A 17,919-nucleotide genomic window follows, 5' to 3' on the forward strand; every position below is an offset into this window, starting at 1 on the left:
CCCTTGGGCGGAGGGAAACACAAAACCACTGACAGGTAACCATGGGCCGTGCGGCCAGGTTGTACCTATGACCGTGCCATGCGGCCAAGGCCCATCGGGGCCGCACGGCAGGGCAGCCCGGCGGTAGGCCTCCGGCCGGCGCCATGCCGCAGCGGCCCCGGAGAAGGGGTGCGTGAGGCCTCGGCTCTCCCGCCGGGCGGCCCGGCATTGTGCCTCCGTCCAGCCCCCGCGGCCACATCGAAGGAGGACAGGGCGGAAGAACGCAACGGGGGCTGCCGGCGCCGCCGCCTCGCCCACAGCGGGGGCCGTCCCCACGGGTTGCCGCCCGTCCCACCGGGGGGGCGGTGGCACCACACCCCTCCCCCCACCCCTGGCACTCCCCCGCCCTGGGCCTCGTCGGCCGCCGTCCGTCTTCCCAGGTGAACGCGTATCCCTCCGCCGCGGCCGCCCCCACCGCTGGGCTCGGAGCCCTACAATCCCCGGATGCAAATTGTTATGGCCGCCAACAGCGACTGGCTGGGCTATGGAGAGAGGCGAGGTAACTCCGCGAGGGGCGCAGGGCGGGAAAGGGGGAGGGTCCCCGCGCTCTGCGGGAGAGGGTGGCCTGGTGCGGGCCGCGGCGGCGAGGAGCGAGCAAGAGGTGCGAGCCGCGGCGGAGCAGGAAGCCGCCCCGTGCTAGGGCTGAGCCGTCAAATAGTCCCGCGCCCCCCGCCACCTCCGGCTGCGGGAAGTTTGCGGGGCGGCCGGGGCTGGCGGCGGGGCAGCTGGGGACCGCAGGCAGCGCCCGGCCGCAACTGGGAGGAAGCGCGAATGCCTCATGGCTGGCGTCGGGCTCCCCTGTGGGGCCGTATCCTTCCGCCGGGCTGCGCGGAGCCGGGCGAGGCGTCGCGGGCAGCGCGGCGCCCCCCGGGGCCGTGTGGGCGCCTGGCGGCGGGCGGCCCGGCGGGGCGGGGGCAGCGCTGCTCGTCTGTGCCGCACGAGGAGCCGAGTGGCTTTCAGGGAGGAGCTGGGGAGGAGAGACGTCCCTAGTCGCCCCCCCCCAATTTCGGGGAGCGTCCGGTGCTGCCGCCGCGGTCGGGTGGAGCCCGCGGCGCGGCCCTGAGGCGGTGGCAGCCCCGCGGCCCCCGCCTCCCCCCAGGGCCGGCGTCACCGGCCGCTTCGTGTTTGGTCCCCGCTCTTCCCTGTCTCCTCGTCCCGGGGTCGGAGGCACAGCCCGCGCCCTGGCCCTGCTCCTCGGCGAGCCCTGGCAGCACCCTGTGGGACCGCCGCTCGTCAACGGCGAGGCGGGAGCCCCAAGCAGGGAGGCGGGGAGCGACCCCCGACGACGCAAGGGCGGGCTGGGAAGGGGAGCGCTTGCAGGTACGCTGGCAGTGGCCGTGTGTCGCCGGAGCTTTCAGCTGCTGCTTTCGTAAGTGGCAAATTTTCCGTGTGGCATGAGTGTCTGTGTTTGTTAGCTTTGAAAGTGATGTGGTAATTTATTTTTATTTCATTTTTACAAAAGCAGCGTTTTGCTGTGTCAGATAGATTGTATCTGACCACTAGAAGCTCTAGCTCTATGGGTTCCTGAAGATCTAGTTTTGTCAGTTCCTACATGCGTCCAGATCTTTGTAGAGATGAAGGCACTACTCTAAATTTGCAGACACGTGTAGGATGGGACCAAGCCTGGAACATATTTTAGCATAGTATTTTTTTAGTAAGATTTAAATAAGTGTATACTGTTTTTACAGAAATATTGAAAATACCACCTGCCTGGAAATGTATTTTGAATTTGTTGGTTTTGTTCTAAATGGAAAAACTGTAAAAGGTAGCAAACTTGGAAGTGTTTTACTCACTCATTTCTCACTAGATTAAAGTATTTAGCTAAAACTTTTTTTCTCTGTGTGTACTTTTTAAAAAATAAGATACTGACATATTGGAGCATTTTGGGGGAAGAAAATAGAGGCTTAGAGCCTCAGGTGGTTACTTATGCTTGTGCTTAGTGGTTTGGGGTTTTTTTTTTTTTTTTTTTTCCATGAGAGTGAACTGTGGCACATGCTAATGTATTTACAGGATTTGTATTAACGATATCTATTTTATAATCTACTTGTTTCAAATATTGTGAATTCCACCTCCCTTCCAGGTTTTTGCAAAAGTTCGTAGAAAATTATGATTAGATCTTTGCTATAGAATTTATTACAATTTTTACTTAAGCAAAGATAAGTGTCTTTTGAGTTCAAGTTAAAATTTGATGGACTGAGGTACCAGTTACTTCTTTCTGTCTTGTTTTTAAGTTATTGTATGTTTATGCTTACCAGTTATGAATGGCTGAGATGTAGTGACAAAGCTAAGGTTAAAATAGGGGTTGTTAGGAGGAGTTTGCTAGTGATTTTTAATCCCACTTCTTCCTTTAGAATTTGTGTTTTATTTGATGGTGTTCTCTGGGAGAGAACATAGTATGTATTTACAGTTTTCTGTCTTCAATGTATTAAAAATACACATAATGTAAAATTGTGAAGAATTTGTGCTTTTCAGCTTATTCTTTCAGTTATGCTTTTACTTACACCTTTTAAAATACCTTTCCTTTTGTTTCCAGACCTTTTTTCAGTATTCCTCCTGAATGTGGCCTTTTCTGAGTCTTACATATTTACCTCTTCTGTTTGTGTGGAAAAATGTTAAAAAGGCTGTTGAAGAATTGAAGTCAAGTCTTTTCCTACCGTGTAAGTCTGACTTCTTCTTTGGTAATGTACACTTAAAGATCCCTGGGATTGATTGATTGATTTATTTTTTTTTTTTTACTAGTTGGTTGTTTCTAGTAAATGTTTTTATTTGTCATGCTGCAGGTGCTTGTTGATAGTTGCATGCTACCCAATAATAACAAAGTTAACTAATTAACCACACTAATTATAATTTATAAGAGATCTCAAATGAGCTTTGAATATACCCAACTGGGACTCTTTGCCAAACATAAATGTTTTATCCAGTTAGTGAAATGTTGCTCAACTGAGGACCACACTGGCCCCATATTAAAAGCCTGAGGCGTGTTCTCTGCAGCATACTTTATCCACTTCTGATTTTTACAATGTAAATTGCACACACATTTCAGGTTTCAGTATTTGACTGTATAACGTTTTAATCTGAATGACAGGCAGCTACCATCAGGATGATGTATTGCATCATACAACGTGTAATCTTTGTATGTTGCGTCTGTGTATTAAAAAAGTTCTTCAGGCAAACAAGTCCAAGTCACTTTTAGTTACTTATTCATTATGTGGGAGTTCAGCTTGCTCCTGTTCAAATAAGGGGTTTACCATTGATGAGAGAAAGCATTATACTTTCTGGTACTCTTTTGGTGAAAATGGAGTGTAATGTAGATGAGTTGTTCTATTTTGAAGGCTCAAAGTAGAATAATATCTCATGTATTAATCTACTGTGTGGAAGGTGGGAAATGTATCAACTGAGTAAAAAAAAAAAAAAAGTCATATACCTAAAGTGCTTTAGTTTAGAAAAGACTCCCAAGGAGGGAGTATGTGTGTATGTGGTTTGTGTATTTCTTGTGGTTTTTTTTTTTTTTTTGTTTTGGATGTGGTTGAAATCTTGCAGGTCTCATAGCTGAAGAACATAGTTAATTGTATTTATGTGATATTGGAGTCTATATAAAATGTCAAAGTCTACTGTGCTTGTTATTTTCAAGAATTGTGCATAAATGCTAATATTCCAAAGGAATGCAGTAAAGCATATGCTTAAAAACATTGCTTTTCTTACTATGTTCTACATGAACATGGCCTTGAAAAGTTTTTAGTCTTCATTTTATTTGTCAGGTATTTACATGTCTAGAGCTAGATACTTTCCTCTCACAGGACTATGGGAAAATATTTGGAAGACCTTAGTGGTGATGCTTATTATGGCCTGGAGCTCTAGAAGCAGCTCTTGCACTTAATCACAATGAGGGAGAGGATATGATCATTCTTTTCAGTTTGAATGTGAATAAATAGGATGATCTAATGAGTTCCAAGTCTGTGTTGCTTCAGGGTGTGCAGGATAATAGTGGAGAGAGAGAGCTGCTGATCAGATTTCAGCTAACACTTTACTGACTTGCTAGTAAAGAAGAAAGTGATGCTGTGACTTTTACTGTGGAAAAAGATTTTAGTTAAAAGAGTTATATACTTCTGAAGAAACAGTTATTCTTCCTTTTCAGTTTCACTTTTCAAAATCCAAATTATTTTCACTACTATTCCACTTCTGCTGATTTTATGTTGACATGTGGGAGTGCTGTTCGAGCATAGACTCAAGCTGCTCTAAATTGTCAGTGGAGCCTGTTATGGAAACACTGGCATTAAGTCTGTAGCGAGACAGTGATGCTGACCATACCTACTTGAGCCTCTTAATCCATAGAGGAGTACTGTTGTCAGTCATGCACTTGTTCTAAAAAGATTAACCTACACCCAGGAACATATGGTGAGAAAACAGTTAACTTTTATCTGTTGGCTACTTCAGACTTGTGTGATACTAAAGGTAGGTAAGTGAATAATTAATTGTAGATGAGTGTGGTGGGATTTTTTGGTGTTGGTAATGTCTCTATTAATGAATTATATCTTATGCCAGTTTTTGAATTTTTTTTTAAGAAAAATTTATTTTAAAGCACAATAGTTGGCTACTAATAGAGTAGCAGACTTGAGTAATATCAACTCCTGCTGAATTTGACTTGTTTTTAGTACTTCAGCTAGGTTCAGTTGGTGATCCATGTAACAGAGGAGGTACTGTGTTTATATTTGCTTGAAATCCTCACTAATAAATGCTAGCTTCATTTTTCAAAAGCAGCTCATTGGATTTCTCATGGTTGCAGGCTGTCCTAGTGGGAGAAACCCAAAATTTGATGGCATGGAATTTCAGTATTTTCATCTGTCAGTAGGTGGTGGTCTTTAAAGCTTATTTTTCAAGATTCGTGTATAGTTTGGGGGGGGGGGGGGGGGGGAACCCCAAACAACAAAACAACAAACACCCCCCCCCCAACAAACACAAACAAACAGAAGGTTATAGTGTGATGTCTCATATTTTTTGCCACATCCTTTTTTGTCTTAAATACTATTGTAAAAATCAACAACTTCCAAGATTGGCATGTATTTAGTAATGAACTGTAATGAGTGTTCTAATTGCATTAGTTTAAAAAGTAATATTTGCCTCTTTTTTTTTTTTTTCTTTTTTTTCTCCCTTAATTTCAGGAGAATAAAATGGGGAAGTTCTAGAACCTTGAGAATAACTCAGCACAGTAGTCTTGTTTGCTGAAGGAACCAAGACCGATCTCAAGAATTCACTTAAAGTAAAGGAAAACCTAAAATCATGCCATCTGAAAAGGAACAGTTTGTTTGTGATAAAAAGAAAATTAATTTGTTAAAACACAATGCTGCGAACAATTTTTCTACAGATACTACTTTGGAAAAAGCACTGGTGAATGATCCTTTAAGTATGATGTCTCAGCCAGCAATTTTGGATGTCAGTCTCTCTTACGGACTAAAAAACGTGAAAATTGATTTACCCAAGGTGAACATTCCCAATGAAGTATTAATGAAACATGAAGTTGATAGATTTAGAAAACTCTTTCAGTGTAAACAGCAAACGGCAAGGAAGTCCTTAAATCTAGAGAAAATAAACGGAAGCAATCCCAGCTTTTCAGAGGGAAGCCACTTGCAAAATAAACCAGAAGTGCAATTTGAAGAAGGATTGAAAACTACAGCAAAGATACTGAATTTCAGTTGTACAAAGTGCAAGGATAACATTAGATACAGCCCAAATGATCTACAGAAACATTTTCAGCTGTTACACTACGGTGAGTTGCCTTTGTATCCTTGTGAGATGTGTAACTTCTCAGCTAATGACTTTCAGTCATTTAAACAGCATAGACGCACCCATCGTAGCACTTTAGTAAAATGTGAGCTCTGTAACGATGAGCATATGTACACTTTGTTGGATTTGACAAAACACTTCACATCAAAGCATTGTGTAAATGGTCACTTTCAGTGTGAAAAATGTGAGTTTTCTACCCAGGATGTGGGCACATTTGTTCAGCACATTCACAGACATAATGAGATACCATATAAATGTGGAAAATGCCATCACGTAAGCTTTACAAAAGAGGAGTTCCAGCAACATCATCTTGTTCATACCAGTATGTTTCCTTTTTGTTGTCAGTATTGCAGTTACAGCACACCACGGAAAGATTATCTTTTAAAACACATCATAGCCTTACATAGAGACCACTTATATGCAAAAGAAAAACTGGAAAAGGATAAATGTGAAAAAAGAATAGTGAAGACTCCAGCAGGACTGAAGCTTGTGTTAAGAAGGTATAAAATGGGAGCATCAAAAAAAGCACTCTGGAGACGGAAAAAAATAAGCAGTGTAAGTGACAAAACTGGAGAAAAAAATGCACAAGTGCTAAGAAGTGTGAATAAAATTCAACCAAAATCTGTGGAGCTGAACAAGTGTATGAGAGATGTGGAAGCACATGAAGAAAAAGATCAAATTATATATACAGAAAAGCATAATTTCACGAGTGGAGTGCTCTCTGCTACTACTGCACAATACAATAAAGCAGATGATGGAACAAGTTATGGTCTGGGATTATTGAAAAATGCTGTTCATGGGCCAACAGTATTGATGGTCAAAAACAATAAAATATCTGTTCCAGCAAATTACAGTGCTAAATTTATGGGATTTAAAATGGTAGATGGAAAACAACATATTGTTATAAAATTATTACCTACAAGTAAGCAAAACTTATATTTGTTGGGTCCAAAAGCTGATCCTGTTAAAGATGGCTCTACAGCTCCTTTGCTACAGACTGCTGATCCCTGTGGCTTGTCTTCAGGTGCTATATCACATGTAACTGATCAGTCAACTTTAAGGAACAATTCTGTTCACTTACTAACCTCCCCTCCATTTTCTTGTTCTCCTCATTTAGGAAAAACAAAGGTGGAAAAACAAAGTAACTCCTTATTGTATGGTAGGAGTGTTTCTCAAACTGTAGCACCTTCTAATGTAGCTGTAGGAAAAAGTTTGAATTATTTCCCAATGAAGCTGGGCTCTACTGTACCTCCAAGTGATGAGGTGACAAAAGTTGGAACTCGGAGTAATATCTCGTGGGGAAGCTACAGTCCTCCAGGTCATCCTCAGGTATTACCACCTACTATTACAAATACGCTTCACTATGACCCTATGAGAATGCCCTTCTTTCCTGAACTGAAAATACAAAATGGTGGCCTGAATAATAGCAATGGAACAAATAATCTCTATTATTCAACTTCAGTGGATTCTTCTAATGAGGGGTTGCTGTCTTTTCACAACTATTCCAAAATGGACACTTCGGATAATCCATGTAGCATTTGGATGTCAACAGATGACAGATATAAAGAATTTATATCTAGCAAAACAGTTCATATTCAAAATGGTAGGAGAAGTGAATCTGCGTCTTCGTATTCAGAGTCAATGAAAGGCTTAAAACCAGAGAAAGTTGTATCAGCCCAATCAAATACTAATAAAACTTACGGACACACAAACACTAAGAATAACTCTGTGTCTTCTAAAAGCCAGTCTAAATATGTTGTCGACAGCAAGTGTTTTATGGAGGACCAGCAGAATGGCCAGCAGTACTTGGATGCTAACATACATCAGGGGTTTCAGAATGTAGCTGAGAAATTCCAAGAAGATGCCTCTGATTGTGTTAACTCGGTCTTAATGCCTAAAATCACATCTGTTTTCTCATTGCAGAGTGAACAGGCAGCTAATTATTTATCGCCTGAAATAAACCAGTTACTGCAAGATGTGTTAAAAGTGAAAACAACTACTCAGCAAGAATCCCACAGCAAGTCAAATAACTGCGTAAAACTTCATTCTGACAAGCTGCTTTCTAGTCATGAGACAGGGAATAAAGCCTTTACGCATTTAAAAAGCTCGGCAACTGTGTGTGGTTTTCAGAGACCTTCTAACGTAGGCTTTAATTTATGTAAGAGAGAGTTGAACACAAGGTGTAGCACAAATGAAGGTACACATTGTGTGAGAGAGAGACAGACATCCAGAACATCATTTGATTCACAGGGAATGGATCAATTATCCAGAACTCCAGGTGCCGGTACATTGCTAAGAACTCACAGAGATGCAGTCATAACACAGCAGTTAGTAAAAGATAAAATAATGTCTACAACCCAGAATCCTAGTAGCTTTTCGCCAGTTCTTCAGGAACAGAAGAAAACCCTTTTAGTTCAGTCCCCTCCGTCAGGATTTTTTGTTCCTTTGCACCTTGCTAACCAGCCTGGACTGCAGGTGGTTTCAGGAAAATCCCTTCCGTCAACCAGTTTGTCAGATGGACATGTGACTAAAGGTGTACCTGCATCCTTTGTTTTAAATAAAGGACCTGGAATGATTTTGACTTTTAGTGGGGCAATTGGAACAGTAGCAAATATTCCTAGTGATGGTTCTCAGGTTTTAGGGAGAGTTGCATCCAGAGAATATGGTAAAATAACGATACCAGCTTCAAAAGTGGAGGGGAAAAATGACAGTTTCAGAAGTGTAAGAAGTTCCTGTCATAGAAGAGCATGTAGTGCAACAAATGACTCATTAAATAGCATGCCATTCAAAGGACCTCTAGTAATCGCAAACTCATCGGAGTCATCCGTGAAAGGAATTTCGTCTGTGAAGGTGTTATCAGAGCATCAAGATGCTGTCTTTGGTTCCTTGGAGTCAGTAAACCAACAGGAAATTAAACAGAAACAACATGTTTATGCACTTTTGCCTGATGGACAGCAGGCAGTTTTTCTGAAATGTATGACACCAAACAAGCCTGTAGTTCATAAACATAGTGTTTTTCAGGATAATGCTAATTATCAAAATTGTCAGCCAAAGAAAACTGGAGCCATGGAACAAAAGCTTTTGCTGAAAATTAAGACTTCTGCTTCAGATACGCTGGCTGATACCACTCAGTCAGTAAGCAACTCAGTGCCCTCACTACGCTTGGATAACTTGCAGTCCCTTACTCCTGCACTAGCATGGAAACAAGCTAATCTTACTTCTAATGATGCCTTAATCTTACCAGGTAGGTTAATGCCAGCAAATGCCTCTTTGGCAAGCTCTAATCCAGCATGTTGTGTTCCTCCTGTAGAACCTGTTTGTTCTACTAAGTCTGCAGGGACACAGTTGCAAAAAGGTTCTACTGCGAGTAGGCAAGTAATAACTGCTAACAACAGGAATAACTTTGGTAGTCAGAAGTCCACATGGAGCGCTCGAAACAGAACCGCAAAAGTAAAATCTCGTTTAAAACGAACTGAGTCTAAGAGTTCAGAAACTGTGAGTGTGCAAAGAAACAAGAATTTCAAACGGAAAAGTAAGGATAATTGCCCAGAACCTCCAAGAAAAAAAGTCATGTTGCACAGAAAGTGTAAAGAAAAGAATCAAGCTGAAGTTGTTAGTGAATCAGGGGGCCCTTACAAACTGAGGGCATCAAAGGAAACTGTGAGGACTTTGAAATTACTTCCTTTTAATTCTAAACAGCTTGTAAAATGCCCTCGGAGAAATCAACCAGTTGTTGTGCTTAACCATCCCGATGCAGATGTTCCAGAAGTTGTAAATGTAATGAAAACCATTGCTAAATTTAAGGGACATGTTCTTAAGGTTTCATTGTCAAAAAGAACTATTGAAGCGCTTCTGCAGCCAGCCTTCCGCAATCCTTTGGATGTAACTACTGATGGTCTTTCTCAAAAGAGGCACAGGACAATAAAACCTATTAGCCCCGTAAAAGAAAGATTTGTCTTAAAATTGACACTGAAAAAGACTAGCAAAAACAATTATCAGATTGTGAAAACTACCTCTGATAATACCTTGAAAGCTAGGTTTAGCTGCTGGTTTTGCGGTAGAATATTTGACAATCAGGATAATTGGGTAGGGCATGGACAGAGGCACCTGATGGAGGCTACTCGAGATTGGAATTCATTAATGTAATGGTGACCAGTGAGAAAAATAAAACAAATATCATACATCACAGTTTTTTAAAGAAAGAATAAATTAGGATACACAAGTAATTTTGTTTTGCATTTCAGTATTGTAACTGAAGTTTAAAAATTATGCAAAGTGTGCTTGTATTGTAAAAGGAAGAGCAGATTCTCTGTTGCCATTAAGCTTTGAGACAAATCAAGGAGCTTTGTGGTTTAGATAACTTGTAACTAACTGCAAATACAATTCCATAAAAATATATATTATTTTTTGTTACTACTATCATGTCCTATATTTTTATTCTATAGAATGAGTCTTCAGGGCTTTTGTTCTGTACATATTTTTTAAAAAAACCTAAACATGTAAATATTTTTATACTTTTCAGTTATTTGGTATAATTCTTGCACAGAAATTGCCCTCTTCCCCTATTTTTCAGTTCTGTGCATGCACTACTAAAACCAATTTTTAAAATTTTTTCAGCTACACACAGCTGTTATCCTGGGATTTTTGTTACTTTCACTTGTTAGCTCTTGATTTTGTTTTTCAGGGATTAAACACTATTGTTAGCAAGTGCCTAAAAGATGTGAAGCAGTTTACATTATGTCAACTGTGTAACCATAGGTCCGTATAGGGCCATTTCCCCAGTAGTTTCATTTAAACAAAGCCATATGTGAATGCTTTAAGCTATATTGCTATGCACATGACACTTGTACTTTTTCTGTGCAGTTTGTCTACTTTCTTAGTGAAGTATTTTTCATATAAATTAATAAAATATGTTACAATTGTGTTAATACAGTGAGCCTGAGAATGGAATCAGTTGAAAATATACAGTATATATATTCATAATGTATATGATGTTTAAGAATGGTGAGCATTCCTAATCTGTATTGACTCTGTCACTATTAAATTTGCTATAACTTGTGTTTACAGAATATGACTGTGGGCATTTATAGAAAATATTTCTATTTGGTTTTATACTATAGAATCATAGAATTATAGAATGGTTAGGGTTGGAAGGGACCTTCAAAGGCCATCTAGTCCAACCCCCCTGCAAGGAGCAGGGACATCTTCAACCAGATCAGGTTGCTCAGAGCCTCATCCAACCTGGCCTTGAACGTTTCCAGGGACGGGGCATCCACCACCTCTCTGGGCAATCTGTTCCAGTGTTCTACCACTCACATTGTAAAAAATTACTTCCTAATATAAAATGTCTGCCACAAACCCTATAGGAAGGCCAGGATATGGTGAAGTGCAAAGCACCATTTCAGGCCTGTTAACTACATTATAGTTTTATTCCAGGTGGATATAATTTATCCTCATAATGACTAAATAGTATTTTCTACTATTGATTATTCAGATAAACTGCCTTTTAGGGTACCAGCAGTTTAGCAAACCAAGGCTTGAGTTATTCCTCCTTTGTTTTACTGGCCAGTAGGGTAATATTCCTAGGAGCCTGCTTGCTTCCTACTTACAGTTCAGGGATAATGATGACGGGAGAATGTGCTTCACATTTCTTCATGTTTATGTGAGGGTATGTAAACAAAACACCTTATCTTATCTATAGTGACTGAGAGTATACAAATGAAGGTCCTTATTATCCACAGTAATTATTATGTTTAGAGGCTTTATCTTCCAGATTCTTTATGAACCCGGAGGCTAAACTCAGTCTTCAGTGGGCATGCCATTACCATAGGGTATCTTTTGCTGAAGTACTGTAAGATTTCATCTTAGGTGTGTAAGTCAGCTTCCCAAAGTATTGATGAAGAAAACTGTCAAAATTGAATACTGGACTTGGAGAGGACTGGGGCACTTAAATCTCTGAGATTTTAGATAGATTGTATGCAAGCCCAGGGGTAGTTCTCTGACTGTTTCCATAAGGTAAAAGTGAAAATTTACTTCCTACCAATAAAACAGTTGGAAGTCTTTAATGGATATCACAAGGATGTCAGCAGTAACAGAATTTGACTTATATTTTAGAAAGTGTTATAATGAAAATTATTTAAAAAAAATTATCTCGGTAGCTAGATGCATTTTTCTTTCTTGATGTGCCTGTTGGCAGGAGGATGCACACTAGCCTTGTAGGTGGTTAATTTATATATGGGAGTCAACCGAAGTTCCTGAGACAGTCAAGGCAGCATAGTTTGAGTGAATTAATATACAGTTGGTGTATGTTCTGTATCAAAATCGGATCACTTTGTGCTGCACAATGGGCTTGGACACTGACATTAATTCGGCTAGGAAATCTGAAGAATACTAGGGTAGTGGTGAGAAAGTGTGTTGGAAAGAAACAGCATTAGGAAAGGAAAAAAAATGTGTTAGGCTTTTTGGACTGGAAGGATCTGTTGGCTGGCTCAGCTTCCTTTCCTACAAACCCTGAAATTGAACCCCTGAATTCTAGGCATTGCCATTGTATTTTTGACAGAAATATCTGTGAAATTTGTTGCTAAAACCTACTCAGTGCAGCTTCACCAAGGATGACCGATTTCTGTGAACAGTTACTTAGCACTGAGGTGGAAGTTCTGTTGTAGAGTTGGGAGGGTTTCTCTATATTCAGGAATCATGAGAGTAACAACTGTCATTGGAATTTTATTTCCCTACAGCTTGTGCTCCTATGAATTGGGTAATCTTAAATAATACTGTGAAAAAGAACATTGTAAAGATAGAAAATGTTGAAATGTTGCTTTATACAATCTTAATTCATTGTCATTTGTCGCTTTATCCATGGACATCCATCTCATTCAGTGCAGAGAATTGTTGCTCCCTCTTGAGCAGCGATGTAATATTTTGTTTCCCCACCCTTAATTATGTCCTTGTATTATTTAGCACACGTTGCTCAAGTTCTGAATATCTAATTCTTTTTTTTTTACAAGCCTTTCCATAATGCTTTGTTTGAGGTTTTAAGAGTTTGACACTTCTGCAGAGCAGATTTCAAAGAATCTTGAGTGAGACTTCAGTGAAGTTAAGATCACAATTAATGATCATCAGGAGAAAGTTTGGCTTAAGCAATCTGACCAGCGTTGAAGTGGGTGGTACAGTAGAAGGTGCAGGGACAATATACAGTTCTTCAATGAAATGTTCAACTGCTTTAAAAATATGAGGCTACCTTTTTACTGGCTGACTACTGCAATGTTGGTTTGTGCATTTCTCAGCATTTTCAGTAAATGGGAAAGGTATCTTAGAAATATCCTGCAAACCACAGTCTTTCATTACACAGATATGATTTATCCCTGACCTATTGTGTGAACCAAGTGAAATATATAAATCCATGTGGAAAAATAGTCAATGAATGATCATATATGTAATGCTTGTATTGTAATGTTTGTATCTGGTGTGACAAATTAAGGTTGCACAGGCCAGTTTCTAACTTGATTTGAAAAGTGTTTTGATTTTGCATGCTTGACCTTGCAACCATAACATTTTAAGATAGCTTGTAAGATCGCACATATAGCAAGATAAGAAAAACACTGTAACTTTGTTACAGTGTTTTGGGACATACAGAAATAGGTGCAAGTGCAGGGTCAACAAGTGTTTGTACAATATTTGTGTGTTTGTGTAAAGTGGTCTTAAAGAGGCCTAAAATCTTGCCCATTGTATATTATTTGCAAGATGTGTATTCGTCAGAAGTGATGGTTTCTCTTCCTCAGCAATTCCAATGTTTTAACAAAAAACTTGTGTTGAATATTTGTTCCAGGGCTGTTGTCACGTGGGATGTGTTTTTTTTTTTTACAACACTTCCTAAGAATTTCTGCCTGCTGCTGGTGGTTTAGATTGAAGGAGGAATGTAGTTTTGTAACTTGCATGTCTGAACACTTGAATTTTTGAGAATGCAAGTTCTTCTTTCATGGAACAACATTGTGAGGAATGAGGTGCAGTACTCATTGTACTCTCCTGTCTGTATCAGGTCGGCAGACAATGCTTCTGCTCCTTTGTACACTAGTAAATATACTTTGCTCTGGTTTCTCAGACAAAAAAATATATTTTAAAGCCAATTTTGTTAGTTCTAGTTTTAGGTCTTCCTTTAGTTTTGTTTTTCCTAGCTATTCAGTTAATAACAATTATATGGAAGATAAATTAGCTAACAATATCAAACAAACATGGAGGGAGAGGTGTGTTGCTATTTCTGTCAGAGATCAGACTTGACATACCTACTACCTGGTGGAAACACCTGACAGTATGAACTAGCGGCAGCTGCCAGCACTGCAACAGTTGTAAGATAAAGTTTCAGGATATAAAATAAAGTTGCAAGGATATAAAATAAATTAACACTCAGAACTGAGCATGCTTTGTTCACATTCTGATGCTATTAATTCAGCAGCCAATACAGAATCTTGGAAATGGTAACTTGGTGCAGTCCTATACCTGAAACTTTCTCTTCTCCAGCTAAAATTGTGTTTCAAACTATGTCTACACCACAGTCTGCCCAAGCTATAAAAGATCCAGCTTGGGTATGGAAAGCAGGGTAACTAACCTGCCCCAGCCCTGGAGCCTTATTCTGTTCCTAGAATGTTCTCATCTCAGGGTGAATAGATTATTTTGTGGAAAGTAGTGGTTTCTGTCAAGATAGCCCTGTAGTGATGTAGAACACGGCTAAAAAGAAAAGGAGGGTTTCGGCATGAAACTAGTTCATTGTTTATCTAGAGCATATTTGTTATTTGGAGATCAGCCACAAAGTTCCATGTAGTGCTGAGCACGTAAGAGCTGAGGGGCAGGAGCAGCAGTGCTTTGAGTATGGAAAGGGCTCACTATTGCTAATTACCTTAAAAAACCTGATACTTAATCTCTCATATGGAAGCCTATAGCTACACTTGAGTTTTACTTTTTCATGCCTTTTTCTTCCTCAGTTCTAGAATGATGGCGATACTACATATTTAACTCAGAAAGCAGTGTTTGAAGAACCTAGACACTTTTGTGAGGAGCAACATATAAAGTTTAGCAAGAAACAGACAGTTTTGTTAAGAAAAAAAGTTTAAATACTTTGCAGTACATGAGTGAATAAGGCAAGGACTCTATATGAACACAAAGCTACCTATTGAATGGCTGCTTTTTCATGGAGTATTTTCCATTTTAAGTATTGCTTGAAATAGTAACCTTCTAAAGTGATGTTTATAATATCAGTATGCATATAGGAGTGAATTCAGCTTGCAGAGGCTAATAACTTCTGTTAATTTTGAGGTTTTGACTTGGCAATCTTAACGTTCTAAACGTTACAGTAGTACTAAGTGTAGTATTAGTAGAATACTAATGAATACCAACTGAACAATATGCTAAACAGCATTTATGTAGTACTGTGAACAACAGTCTGTCATAGGCAGGCTTGTGTAAAGTCTGTGTACATTGTTTCTTACTTGCCAGTGTCTTGTTTGCTTCTCATCTGTGGTAAGTATTATCTGTGTTGTAAAGGGAAGAAGCTGAGACACAGCAAGGTAGGTAGCTATGTACCAAACATTTTAGTCATATTACTAAGCAGTTCTTTCTATAAGATGGGTGCATTACTTACTTGTAGAAGTAATTGATCAAAACCACAAGGAAGGAGTTGCAGAATATAACTAACACCTTGCAGATAATCCTAGAGAACAGGATTTGTGCCTGATTTGGAACAAAAATAATAACAGATGTGTATACAGTTTTGGAAAATACCTTTAAGATGGATGAGTTTTCAGGTCCAGTGAAATCAAATACCTATGCAACTAATTAACAACTGTTCCTAGAAGTTTTTCATTGGTGCAATTTATATGCTCATCAATTCCATTGTCACCACTTCAACTTTTGTGGTAGTTTGTTTGCAATAATACAGTAAGTAAACCACTGTGATAGAACAGGCTTGAAAAAAGAAAGGGTTGTGTGTTTGTGTGAACAGTAATTCTGCAAGAACTGAGTGTGTAGTTGGTTTAGCAATGAAGTAATGTGCTTGAGTCACCAACAGCAGGCAATTTGAAGACAAAAGATTTGAGAGGCATTAAGCTAAATATATATACTAAAGCTGTAAAAAGTTGTAGCCTTCATAACAACAGAACTTATGAAGGAACACATACAAATATATACATTAGAACATCAACAATCGTGAATTGATGCTTTCTTGCTGGAAGGATGCCAAGAAATGCGATCCAGCAATGCCTTCATACAGTATTGACTTCACAATATCTTTAATTTTATTTGCACATTTGAAAATACAAAAAATATTAATGAAACAGAGTAAAGCTGAGGAAAAGGACAACACATGTCCATTAATCTAAAACATTCAGACAGGTTTATTGCTACTAATCATGTGAAGTACAGTCCTTCTGTTTTCAGCTTGTACACAGCGGTACATTAGGTCGAGTTGCTTTAACTTCTGGGACATGCACTTCACAAAGAAATTGCTGAGTGCAGTGATCAGTGGTAAACATAACAAATGGAAAGAGTGGATCACTGGGTATTCTCAGTTTTAACGTTAAAATGTCCTACAGGAAATCTGTCTTTAAATAGCAGTTAAAGGACCAGGCTGTGGTATGCAGTTGATCTTCACGTGACTTTGAGTACTTGTGTTGTCACAGATGGAAATCACAGACGGAAATCACAGATGAGAGTATATCTGCTTTGGCTTCTTGTGTTAAATATGAGTTCTTTTCTGATAAAAGTGACATGGGGTTGAACTTTATGAGCTGCATTTCTTACTACTCAGTAGGTGCTCTTAAAAGAGTATTTTCCATAATTTTGGATTTTCCTCTTTTAATACCTGGTCCACATGTTCTGGGATGTTGAATAATTTAAAAAGTCTTCACTTTAGTAGTTTGGTTTAATTAAGAAACTCTTACAATGTGTTTCAGTTTTGTTGAGTCTTTTGTGTTGTTTTGGCTGTCAATTAGAACCAGGGATGTGCGCTGATGATTCTCTACTATTTCAGCAACGCTGTCAAAGCGCTGGATAGAGAAAACAAAAATTAATTAGTACTGGGTTCCTTTAATGCTCTAATGTTGACAGTAATAACAGCATCATTTTTTTCTCTTTGCTTCTCCCATCATTGAAGAGAGTGGAGCTACTACTGTTACCAAGTGAGATGCTCTGCCTTTTAGTAAGCAGTGATCCTGCTCTTAGTCCTGATTTTAATCACGAACAGATTCAATTTGGACAATGGAAAGTACTATGGCCACTAGCTGTCTCATCTCATGCTCCTTTCCATGTGTGATTGCTGCCTGCATAAACTGAACCACAGAAGTTGTTACATGGCATATTAAACTGACACCGTGTTCAGTTTACCTTAATATATACCAGACTGCAGACTGTGGCAGCTTGGAAGCTGCTTCATTTGTGGTTCAGCCACCTCAGAGGGAAAGCGATCTTCAGAAGTAACATGGTACAGACAGCCATCAAGGAGAACTGTTCTAGTTATGCAATTTTTATGTTTGTCACTGTAAATTAATATCCAGAATCTGCTAGGTCTATTGCTTTTCCTTTTGGTTATTGGCCAAATACAGATTTGGAACTACCTCTCTCTTTTCCTTGTGAGGTCACTTCTGACCCTTTGTTGAAGGCCAGATATGCTCCAGGCTATTATTTATTCTGTAACCTCAAAATTCTTGCCTGGGAGGCAGATAATTAGGCTAAGGCAAGCGTATCCCTGAAAAGCCTACTCTGCAGTGATAGCAAACAGTTGTTATCAGTACTTGGGTTCCAAGTTTCTGTTTTGCTGTCAGAGTAATTATCTATGTTGTATAATAGCCAATTGGTCACTCTCATTTTTGCCAGAAGGTTTTCCTTTTTTTTTTTTTTTTTGTTGTTGGTTTTTTTTGAGCATGGCTGTTCTTTATGATTTTCCAAGAAACTTAACGAGAGTCTTAGGTAGAAGGTGAACAGAAGACTGTAAACAACTGGAGAATTTATCTAGAAGCTGCAGCTCTGATCCTGATAACTTTTGAAAGCAGTTATATGAGTATGTTTTAAACTGTATCTATGGTTTTAATTACTCAACAGTATGCAAGAGCT

General features: G+C 39.6%; 2 protein-coding genes across 6 annotated transcripts in view; one reads left to right on the forward strand and one right to left on the reverse strand.

The window, feature by feature from the left end:
- The first annotated feature begins 411 nt into the window (after positions 1–411).
- Positions 412–10,750, forward strand: ZNF518A (zinc finger protein 518A). 4 transcript variants are annotated; one of them, XM_086752466.1, is made up of 3 exons: positions 412–538; positions 2,573–2,696; positions 5,199–10,750. In XM_086752466.1, exon 3 carries the CDS (start codon positions 5,317–5,319, stop codon positions 9,964–9,966), a length of 4,650 nt encoding a protein of 1,549 aa, XP_086608592.1. In that variant the 5' UTR covers positions 412–538; positions 2,573–2,696; positions 5,199–5,316; the 3' UTR covers positions 9,967–10,750. The 4 variants fall into 4 exon arrangements, with proteins under 4 accessions (XP_086608592.1, XP_086608591.1, XP_086608593.1 ...); XM_086752465.1 differs by lacking the exon at positions 412–538 and adding an exon at positions 953–1,408; XM_086752467.1 differs by lacking the exon at positions 412–538 and adding an exon at positions 953–1,359.
- A 5,339-nt stretch (positions 10,751–16,089) lies between these two features.
- Positions 16,090–17,919, reverse strand: part of BLNK (B cell linker) — a 97,163-nt gene continuing 95,333 nt past the window's right edge. For both annotated transcript variants that reach the window (XM_086752585.1, XM_010125611.2), the window contains one exon: positions 16,090–16,856. In XM_086752585.1, the coding sequence (XP_086608711.1) occupies positions 16,737–16,856 (120 nt within the window). In that variant the 3' untranslated portion in view covers positions 16,090–16,736. The remainder of the gene's footprint in view (positions 16,857–17,919) is intronic.

The sequence above is a fragment of the Chlamydotis macqueenii genome, chromosome 7 (genome assembly GCF_036417535.1).
Source record: "Chlamydotis macqueenii isolate bChlMac1 chromosome 7, bChlMac1.mat, whole genome shotgun sequence".
NCBI lineage: Eukaryota > Metazoa > Chordata > Aves > Otidiformes > Otididae > Chlamydotis > Chlamydotis macqueenii.

Bases quoted from the DNA above. Each gene is read 5' to 3' on its own strand.
- ZNF518A (XM_086752466.1), top strand. From the start codon at position 5,317: ATGCCATCTGAAAAGGAACAGTTTGTTTGTGATAAAAAGAAAATTAAT.